Here is a 10854-nt window from a genome sequence, read left to right as displayed (position 1 = left end):
AGTTTTTGTGGGTAGACAGTAGGTATATATATTTATGGGATACTTTGATATATGCATGCAATGCATAACAGTCACATTAAGGTAAAGGGGGTATCCATCCCTCAAGCATTTATTCTTTGTGTTACAAAATTCAATTAAAGTTATTTTTAAATAGGGACTGGGCACAGTAGCTCACACCTGTAATCTTAGCACTTTGGGAGGCCAAGGCAAGCTTACTGCTTGAGTTCAGGAGTTTGAGACCAGCCTGGGCAATGAGGTGAAGCCCCTATCTCTACAAAATTAACCCGGTGTGGTGGCGCATACCTATGGTCCCAGCTACTTGAGAGGTTGAAGTGGGAGGTCTGCTTGAGCCCAGGAAGTCAAGGCTGCCATGAGCTGAGATTGCACCACTGTACTCCAACCTGGATGACAGAATGAGACCTTGTATCAAAAAAAAGTAGTACAATAAATCATTGCTTACTGTAGTTACCCTGTTGTGCTATCAAATACTCGATCTTCTTCCTTCTATGTTATATCCATTAGCCATCCCTACCCACCCCCTCTACCCTTCGTAGCCTCTGGTGACCATTCTTCTACTCTCTACCTCCATGAATTCAGTTAAGTTTTTGGTTTTTTTTTTTGAGACAGAGTCTCACTCTGTTACCTAGGCTAGAGCGCAGTGCCACAATCTTGGCTCACTGCAAACCTCCACCTTCCAGGTTCAAACAATTCTCCTGCCTCAGCCTCCTGAGTAACTGGGACAGGTGCACACCACCATGCCTGGCTAATTTTTTTGTATTTTTAGTAGAGATGGGGTTTTACCATGTTGACGAGGCTGGTCTCGAACTCCTGACCTTGTGATCTGCCCACAACTGCCTTCTCAAAGTACTGGGATTACAGGAGTGAGCCGCCGCACCTAGTTTCAATCTGGTACTTTCAATGTTGCCTGTTAACAGACTTCTGCTGAAGCTCAGATGATACCGCTAAGATGCACAGAATTGAAATCCATTGCCTGCGGAGTGGGGAGGACGGCTGAAAGACAAGTAAACCAATTAGCACTGAAAACATGTAATCTTATAAGAAAAGGAGTACCGATTTAGAAAAGCTAATGTCTATGACCATTTTCTTCCCTACAACAGCAAAGAGAATGAATGTGGGGAATCCGATTTTCAGCAATATTTGCAGGACCTAAGGCAACCAACCAAATGCCTAGAGCAACTACACTTTCCAAAGCCTGAATATTAAAAAGGTCTTCACATGGTAATCATCTTAATATTTTATTTATTTATTTATAGAGACGGGGTTTCACCATATTGGTCAGACTGGTCTCGAACTCTTGACCTCAGGTGATCCACCTGCCTCGGCCTCCCAAAGTGCTGGGATTACAGGTGTGAGCCACCACGCCCTGCCATCTTAATATTTTAAATTCAAAAACAGACGCAACCTTACAACAGCCAGTAAATGTTAATAATTAATCAACCTCCAGTTCTTACGTATTCTGTGAAAAGAGCTACATGGTTGTATCCTTTTTAAAGGAGTAAACAATTTGCCTGTTGTCCAAATGAGAATCACCTGGTCTCAACATAAAGCACCTGCCCTGGGCTGCTGTCTCAGGGCAGGAAAGCGAGGTGGTTGGAAAGGTGGCCAACACTGTTTCTGCTGCCACTGTCACTAAGCCGGGGGCACCTGTTTTCAACTGCAGTGATCTGGTTCCCAAAATTTAGCCTAAATAGAGAGCCAGTAAAGAAAGCCCCATCAGCAGAGAAAAGGGCCTCTAGAGCTGTTGAATGACTGGCCAGGCTGTTTCTCTCCTTATCTCTGTTGTTCTCGAGGAAATTCCTCTAAAGTGAGCCAAGGTCAGTGGCTCATTCTTCACTTAGAGCAACTCTCTGGGGCTCTAACCAGATTCCCAACATCACTCTGAGCCCCTGCTTAGTAAGTTCCCAGGAAAGCAGATGAAACTAATTAGGACATGGCCCATCAAAGGCGACACAAGCATTTTCCCCCGCTGTGTGCAGAGACCTCCCCATAATCAGGTCAAAGGCCTTGGAGGAAATCTTTCTAGCACAGAGGAGTCTGCGGTCACTGTCCCCACCTTCAGCTCTCTGCCTTGACAGCCTCAGCCTGTCTTCACCAGGTTTCTTATCCCCAGGACACAAATATTTCTTTTCAGCTTATTTTTGTGATGTATCCAATTAATCATGAAAGCCAGGCCTGCTGGGATAGAGGGTAAAATCAAATAAACAATCCTCTGAACGTCCAGGAAACAGCTGCCGGGCCTTTTAACTTCATGAAACGCTGAGGCCAGCTGTGCTCCTCTATGCTGGGTCCTCTTCATCCATTGCCCCGTCGCTGTTAGTACTCTTCTTCTGCTCAGCCTCTGGCCCCGCAGGCAGAATGCTGGTGACAGTGTGGAGAAGAGCTTCAATCTGCTCCTCCGTGAGCCGCTCTTCACTCTCTTCCACCATCTGCAGAAGGAAAGAAAACCTTCCAGGGTTACAAATGAAACTCACAGCCCTGGGTAGCCCTGCCCAATCTAAAGCCCAAAGTCCCCCACGCTCCACACTACAATGACCATCAAAGGTTCACGTAAAACCTGGTTTCTGATGTGGTCCCAGAAATCTGAATCCAGAGATGATACCTACAGCCTGAGCCAGTTTCCTTAGCTTCACCCCTAATTCTAAACTTAATGTCATAAGCTGCCTTTTGAAAAGCACCATGTGGCTGGTCACAGTGGCTCATGCCTGTAATCCCAGCACTTTGGGAGGCCGAGACAGGCGGATTGTGAGGTCAGGAGTTTGAGATCAGCCTGACCAACGTTTTGAAACCCTGTCTCTACTAAAAATACAAAAATTAGTTGGGCGTGATGGTGCGCACCTGTAATCCCAGCTACTCAGGGGACTGAGGCTGGAGAACCACTCGAACCTGGGAGGTGGAGGCTGTGGTGAGCCGAGATCACACCACTGCAGTCCAGCCTGGCAAAAGGGCTAGACTCCATCTCAAAAAAAAAAAAAAAAAGAAACAGCATGCAGGGAGTCAAGTTACTTAATCCTGTTTGCTTGGTGGCATCAACGATCGATCACAAACATCTTTCTCAGTTTAAGGTGTCCAGGTTCTATTTGATGGGATTCCACACAGCAATCTCTAAAATCTGGCAACTGGGACCACCAGGAGTTCCAGAAGAAATTCTGGCATGGCCAGGCGCAGTGGCTTACGCCTGTAATCCCAGCACTTTGGGAGGCCAAAGCAGGCGGATCATGAGGTCAGGAGTCTGAGGCCAGCCTGGCCAAGATGGTGAAACTCAGTCTCTACTAAAAATTAGCCAGGCGTGGTGGCAGCAAGAGAATCACTTGAACCCGGGAGGTGGAGGTTGTAGTAAGCCAAGATTGCGCCATTGCACTCCAGCCTGGGTAACAGAGCAAGACTTCATCTAAAAAAGAAAAAGAAAAAGAAATCCTGGCAGATTGAAGTAAAACAAGATAACAGGACAGGCCTGAAATCCTGGAAAGGGTCCCAGTCTGACCACCTCACTTTACAGATGACAGCACAGTTCATGAAGTCATGTGACATGCCCAAGGTCACAGCATGTACTCTACTCCTGGCAAAAGCCTGGACTTGGACTCTCCACTCACTTCAGCCCAAAAGTGTTTCTGCAACTAGATAATAATCCTGGGTGTCCCAGGATGGGGGAGATTCTGAGTGAATCAATGGGGGCTACTCCCTATGATGCTGTGAAATAAAGTAAGTATTTTCTAAAGATTCAGTGGCTCTGGAAAATGTAAATTCTGAGAAGGAAATAATCTTCAAAAACCCATTTTAATATGACATGCAAAATTATGGTCTATAAAAAGCAGTAATCTAGCATGATTTGCCCCAAAAGAATGAAGCAGAAAAGGAAGGTAACAGCAGAGATTTGATTATTTAATCCAGAGAAAAGATGATCTCTGTTTGAGAAAAGAATGTGGAGAAAGAATTTTGCCAAATTCACTAATGGCAGAAGCTTTTATAAACATCCAATCCTCAGAGTTAATTACATTCAGGACCTTTTTTTTTCCACCTAAGGTTCCCAGTCACAGGAAGAAAACCTAAATGAAAACTGCTGCATTAAACTAAATGAAATATAAACAAATAAGAAACGGGCTGGGCATGGTGGCTCACACCTGTAATCCAAAAATACAAAATTAGCCGGGCATGGTGTTGCACACCTGAATTCCCAGCTACTCAGGAGGCTGAGCTGACCCGAGATCACGCCATTGCACTCCAGCCTGGGCAACAAGAGCAAAACTCTCTCTCTCAAAAAAGAAAGAAAGAAAGAAAAACTTTCAGAAATAAAAAACTTACTAGCACCTCTTGGATCACTAGTGTAAATGACAATGAATACATTATCCCTCACTCTACCCCTTTTTCCCCAAAAAGAGTGGGCCTCACTGTCACCCAGGCTGGAGCATACTGGCATGATCATCATTCACTGCAGCCTCAAACTCCTGGGCTCAAGAAATCCTCCTGCCTCAGCCTCCCAAGTAGCTGGGATCATAGCCATGTGCCACCATGTCTGGCTATTGTATGTATGTATGTATGTATGTATGTAGAGATGGGGCTGCCCCATTTCTACAAAAAATATGTTGCCCAGCCTGGTCTTGAACTCTAGGACTCAAGTGATCCTCCCACCTCAGCCTCCCAAAGTGCTGGGATTACAAGTGTGAGCCATCACGCCCGGCCCCTTCACCTTTTCTTTCCAACAAAGGAGAAAAAGCCCAAGTAAAGAAGTCAAGTTCAAAGCATGATCTCAAGGTTGTCAGATATCAACCATTTCAGGTATTCAGAACATAAGCGCAAGTAAAATTTTAAAATCCAGATTATTGACAGCTAGGTTAACATAATGACAAATTTTTATTATCTCAATCCCAGGAGCATCAAACTGGGCTGCCGAACTCCAAAAATGCCAACTCTAAGTTGCCAAACCTAATGTCCTACTTTCCACAAAATGATTCAAACATCTGATAGCAACAATATCCACTTTCAGCTATTAAATATTTGATCCAGAGTTCACTGAACCTGGCTTTCTAAATTTCAACTTTCTCTAATGTAGAATGAAAGTAACGCCTACAGCGAGGACAAAATGAGAATACATGTGACAGTGGTTTACAAGCAATAGTGTTCTATATAAGTCAAGACTTCATAATCACGAAATTACTAACAGGCCTAGATGGTAGTATTGCTCAGGACAGTGGCCGTGAGGGCTCCCAAATCACTCCAAATCAATACACAACTGGGCACGGCAAGTCATAAGCCAGGTAGACACCTCATTTCCTCATCAAGTCTCTGAGTCAGCAGTCAAAGGGCCACAGCAAATCGCAGCTCAGGCGTAACTGGAGGGGTGAGGCTTCAGCCTCTGAAAGACGCCTGGCTCCCAAGTGAATGCAGTAAACGTCAGGTGCTGGGGCTGTTTTCTGCCCCCAGGGAGAATAAACGGCTCTAGAGTTAATATAAGGAACTTGTCACTCAAGTCCTTTGTACTTTCCACTGTAAGTGAAACCTGTATTTTTTTGTTTTTCTTTTTTTTTAAAGACAGGGTCTTGCTCCGTCACCCAAACTGGAGTACAGTGACACTACCATAGCTCACTGCAGCCTTGAACTTCTGGGCTCAAGCAATCCTCCCACCTTGGCCTCCCAAAGTGCTGGGATTACAGGTGTTAGCCACCGTGTCCAGTCAAAGCTTTCATTCCTTATTCACTCTCTGGTGAGACGAGATACTGCTACAAGCCTTGGTAAACAACTTGCTACCTTTTGGAGCCAAATTCCAAGATGAGAAGAATCTGGCTATAACACGGTCCAACTACTGAGAAACAGCAGTTTCTACCAGGCCTACCCACTTTGTAGAAAGGAGAAGGAAACCATCTCAAGGGATATCACACACATCTTTCTTCTCATCAAGGACAAGTACACAGCTTGGAGGAGCCAAGTAAAGCCTCTGAATCAGAAGGACCCAATCAGCCACTCACGGGTCTTCTGGGTTAAAATGGAGAGGACACTTGCTCCCTTCCAAGACTGTGGGGAGGGCATTCAAAGTGACAGACAATCACAGGCACCAGGACCAAGGACTGAGACCATGTCTGGCACACCCCAGGCACTCTCTCTCTCTGTTTTTGAGACGGAGTCTTGCTCTGTCGCCCAGGCTGGAGTGCAGTGGCGTGATCTGAGCTCACTGCAACCTCTGCCTCCCAGATTCAAGCAATTCTCCTGCCTCAGCCTTCTGAGTAGCCAGGAAAACAGGCACGCACCATGCCCGGCTAATTTTTGAATTTTTCATCAAGATTAGGTTTCACCATGTTAGTCAGGCTGGTATCAAACTCCTGACCTCATGATCCACCAGCCTCAGTCTCCCAAAGTGCTGGGATCATAGGCATGAGCCACTGCATTCGGCCCTCTTTTTTTTTTTTTTTTTTTTTTTTGATAGGAGTCTCACTGTATCACCCGTGCTGGAGTGCAGTGGTGTGATCTCGGCTCACTGCAACCTGTGCCTCCTGGATTCAAGCAATTCTCCTGCCTCAGCCCCCCAAGTAGTTGGGAATACAGGCGTGTGACACCATGCCCAGCTAATTTTTGTATTTTTAGTAGGGATTGGGTTTTACCATGTTGGCTAGGCTGGTCTTGAATGCTTGACCTCAGATGATCCACCCACCTTGGCCTCCCAAAGTAACGGGATTACAGGTGTAAGCCTCCATGCCTGGCCTACCCCAGGCACTCTCAATAGCAGCAAATCTTCCCCCAAGTAATGATAGCACTGTACACAGGCTCTGGCTGAGGTCACACTAACCCTCAACTCTTCTCTCTGCCTGTCATTAAGCCATGAGTAGCACATGTTGCTGATTAAGGCTGGAGGACACATGACATGTGATCTTTAACCCAGAGGGAAAGGGATTTGTTTCTTGCTGTTTTGTTTTTTCTCTCGTCTAAGCTCTAAGTTGAATATGCAACACAGCGTAAAGCATGCAAATAATCAGGACACATGAGAAAGGGGATTCTATTTAGCCTACAGAACGGTTCCCAGAGAAAGGCACCCAAGAACTGTTCTAATTTAATTCTGGGTGCATTCTGAAGGTCAGAAACAACCCTAGGAAGACAATGAACATTAGGCTCTCTGCCCTGTAATAAGGCTGCGGCCACAGCATGCCCAGTGGCGGCCAGGGTTTAGCCCCGGATCATCTCCCAGCCCCTTTCCCCATCGCAGGACTTCCACTCTGGCTGCCCCTCCAGTTCTGAAGCCTCCACTCTCAGTGCAAAGTGGACTTTACAAGTGATGAGGCTGTATACTAGCTGGTTTTATGCAGGGTAACGAGATCACACTCATGGTTCTGGATGTGGGAGTTGGGCTTGGTGGGCCAGGGAGAATGGGGAGAGGACAATCGAAGAGCTGCATGGAGAAATGATGGCAATACAGGAGGGAGAAGAAATAACAGAAGACAGAAGCAACAGAACTTGGGGACTATGTGACTATGAGATGAAAGGGAGAGAATTACTTGCAGGTGCCCAGCGTGGGAGACCAGGCCAGGATGTGAGTGTGGAAGGGAGCCGGTGGGACAGCACACACATTCTCCCCTCACCCAGGAGAGGAAGCAAGAGTGGGGTGACGGGTGGGCGTGGGGGCAGAGAACGTTCACCAGAGACATGCTGAGTTTCATGTTTTTATGCAACATCTGGTTGGCAACAACCCCTACAGGGAAGCAATGGCCAGCATGGCCCGGACATCAGGGGAAACAGAGAGCTGCCAAGTCATCAGGCCAAGCCTTGGGGAAGAATGAAATCTCCTCCAGTGTTTTGCAGTCCCTAAGTCCACACTAACTAGGATCAAACCGGCGAGGTCTCCCTTTTCTTAAAATACGGGGTGGCTGGGCAGCCTCTTCAAAATAACAGCAGTTCCTGGCCTGTCCACCGCAGCCTTTCCACATCTCGGACCCACAGCAGTCTCCCCAGCGCAGGCGCCCTTCACTCACCAGCTGGATCTCTACAGCAGTCACAGGCCTGTGGTTCAGCAGCTGGAGCTTCTCAGCTCTGTGGAGGGAAAGTACAGCACTGAGAACTTGCATAGCCCTAAGTCTTGAGTCCTGACAGAGCTGCACAGAGAATACTTTGTCAGATAAAAAATGGAAGAACCCCTAGAGCGTGGCCTCAGTTCCTTCAACTGTAAACTGAGAGAACAGGAATAGAAGCATGTTTGTGAGTGACTCCCAGCCCAGAGTATGAATGGGTATTGGAGGCATGATTGTAGGAAACAGAGAAACAGAGCAGGTGCCATTTATTTATTTATTTTGAGGAGGAGTTTCACTCTTGTTGCCCAGGCTGGAGTGCAGTGGCATGATCTAAGCTCACTGCAACCTCCACCTCCCAGATTCAAGCAATTATCCTGCCTCAGCCTCCCAAATAGCTGGGATTACAGGCACCTGCCACCATGCCTGGCTAGTGTTTTGTGTTTTCAGTAGAGATGGGGTTTTACCATGTTGGCCAGGTTGGTCTCAAACTCCTGGCCTCAGGTGATCTGCCCACCTCTGCCTCCCAAAGTGCTGGGATTACAGGCACAGGTGGCATTTCAAAAACAAGATGGGGCCGGATGCAGTGGCTCATGCCTGTAATCCCAGCACTTTGAGAGGCGGGGAGGGGTGGATCACCTGAGGTCACGAGTTCAAGACCAGGCTGGCCAACATGGTGAAACCTCGTCTCTAGGAAAATACAAAAAGTAGCCAAGCATGGTGTCATGCACCTGTAATCCCAACTACTCCAGAGGCTGAAGCAGGAGAACCTCTTGAACCCGGAAGGCGGAGCTTGTGGTGAGCCGAGATCGCACCACTGCACTCCAGCCTGGGCAACAGAGTGAGATTCCATCTCAAAAAAACAAAACAAAACAAAATAACCCCCCAAAAACAGGTTAGTAACTTCTATTTGGAAAATGTGAAGAAAATAATGCTCTCTTCAAGTCTACACTCCCAGCACTTTGGGAGGCCAAGGAGGGCAGATCACGAGGTCAGGAGTTTGAGACCAGCCTGACCAACATGGTGAAACCCAGTCTTTACTAAAAGTACAAAAATTAGCCGGGCATGGTGACATGCGCCTGTAGTCCCAGGTACTCAGGAGGCTGGAGCAGGAGAATTGCTTGAACCCAGGAAGTGGAGGATGGAGTGACATGACATCACGCCACTGCACTCCAGCCTGGGCGACAGAGTGAGACTCCGTCTCAAAAACAAACACCTTACAAAATAATTAAAATAAATTCACTGGGCATGGTGGGGTGCGCCTATAGTCCCGGCTATGGAAGGCAAGTACAAGAGTTTGGGGCAGGAGGATCACTTTAGCCTACGAGTTGGTGGCTGCAGTGAGCTATGACTGAGTCACCGCACTCCAGCCTTGGTGAGAGAGCAAAACCCTATCTCTAAAACTAAAAAATTAAAACACACGAAATCATCTTTCCTGTTTGGCCATCTCTTAGAAATAGGTGAATCCCTTTTTGAGATTAAGATCTAATGTTTCCCAGATTTGACCTATTAACTTAATAAACAAAACAGGGACTAAAAGAGTCAGGAGTTAATACACAGAAATACAAAGTACAGTCCCTCTGCCCTCAAAGCACTTAACAACCAAGCTGGAGAAAGAAGACAAATACATGCAAATTTTCATGACAAAAGATCTGAGTGACAGTTATATATAGTGATCCTCTGCCTCAAAGAAATACATAGCTCACTGCTGAAAGGGTGGCTGAAACATGTGGACCCTGAAAGACTACAGAACTTCAGAGATGAAAGGACTGCAGTGGCCGTCCCTGTGCCGGTGACAGCTTCTACATTTCGCTTTCAACGTGACTCTGGAGCTGCAGATCCATCTTTCTAATCGGCTCAGTAAGTACTTATTGAGTTGAAAGCCTTCTGGAGTGAAAACATGAAGAGCCACAACTCCTGCAGCGATGTGTTCAGAGGAAAAAGTACAATTACCCACTCTCCCTAAGCCTCAGTTTTCTCATCTGTAAAATAGAAATAATAACAGTACTTACTATGAGAGGATTGAGAGAGATGAAAATCTTTCCAGAGGCTGCACCTACCATTTATTGCTTGCTTTCCATATGGTTAAGTACATTTAATCCTCAGATTTCACTGACATAGAGATAGTAAATAATTTGTCCACAGTTGCAAAGCTAGTAAATGGCGTAAAAAAGCTCCTTGCTCTTGTCCATCTGCTTCTAGTGTACATGTGATAATGGATGCCATCTGTCCCACAACAGTTTCTCCATAAATGGTAGTCATTATTAGGACCGTTCAAGTTCTACTGCTTATAATCCCCCAAACATTTACTCTAGACTCAAAAAGGGAGACTCCACAGAAATGACCCTTGCACTACACCCTGATGGCTTTTCAACTCAAAGGGATGAGAGGGACAGACAGCCAGGGCAGAAACACACAAGGACATGCCCAGAGGAATAAAGCTCCCAGAGTTTTAAGAAATAGCTAGAGAGGGGTGGGACACGTGGTGAAAGAGTCATCTGGGACAAGATCGAAAAGGCCCCTATCAAGAGGCTGGCTGACCTGGTCAATACAGGAGAGCAACCAAGGAAGAGGAGCATGCTCTGGCTGGTGTTGGCAATGATTCTGGAAAACCCAAGAAAATGGAGGCAGACGCCGGGCCCGGTGGCTCACGCCTGTAATCCCAGCACTTTGGGAGGCCGAGGTGGGTGGATCACGAGGTCAAGAAATCGAGACCATCCTGGTCAACATGGTGAAACCCTGTCTCTACTAAAACTACAAAAAATTAGCTGGGCATGGTGGTGCGTGCCTGTAGTCCCAGCTACTCAGGAGGCTGAGGCAGGAGAATTGCCTGAACCCAGGAGGTGGA

At 46.7% G+C, this 10854-nt stretch overlaps 1 protein-coding gene and 1 long non-coding RNA gene across 2 annotated transcripts in view; both read right to left on the bottom strand.

The window, feature by feature from the left end:
• Positions 1-1791: 1791 nt before the first annotated feature.
• On the bottom strand, positions 1792-8066 carry LOC108297323 (CGRP receptor component). Its single transcript, XM_017520032.2, has 2 exons — positions 7974-8066; positions 1792-2447 (listed from the first exon to the last, which is right to left on the bottom strand). The coding sequence occupies exons 1-2, from the start codon at positions 8064-8066 to the stop codon at positions 2298-2300; spliced, it is 243 nt and encodes an 80-aa protein (XP_017375521.1). The 3' UTR covers positions 1792-2297.
• An 835-nt stretch (positions 8067-8901) lies between these two features.
• LOC108297324 overlaps positions 8902-10854 on the bottom strand; it is a 44628-nt gene continuing 42675 nt past the window's right edge. The window contains exons 3-4 of the long non-coding RNA XR_001822171.2: positions 9217-9222; positions 8902-8912 (exon numbers count right to left, since the gene is read on the bottom strand). This is a non-coding gene — a long non-coding RNA (uncharacterized LOC108297324). The remainder of the gene's footprint in view (positions 8913-9216; positions 9223-10854) is intronic.

Source organism: Cebus imitator, unplaced genomic scaffold, assembly GCF_001604975.1.
Source record: "Cebus imitator isolate Cc_AM_T3 unplaced genomic scaffold, Cebus_imitator-1.0 Scaffold792, whole genome shotgun sequence".
NCBI lineage: Eukaryota > Metazoa > Chordata > Mammalia > Primates > Cebidae > Cebus > Cebus imitator.
Note: the sequence above shows the minus strand (reverse complement) of the source record. Positions and strands in the feature narration are given on the sequence as shown.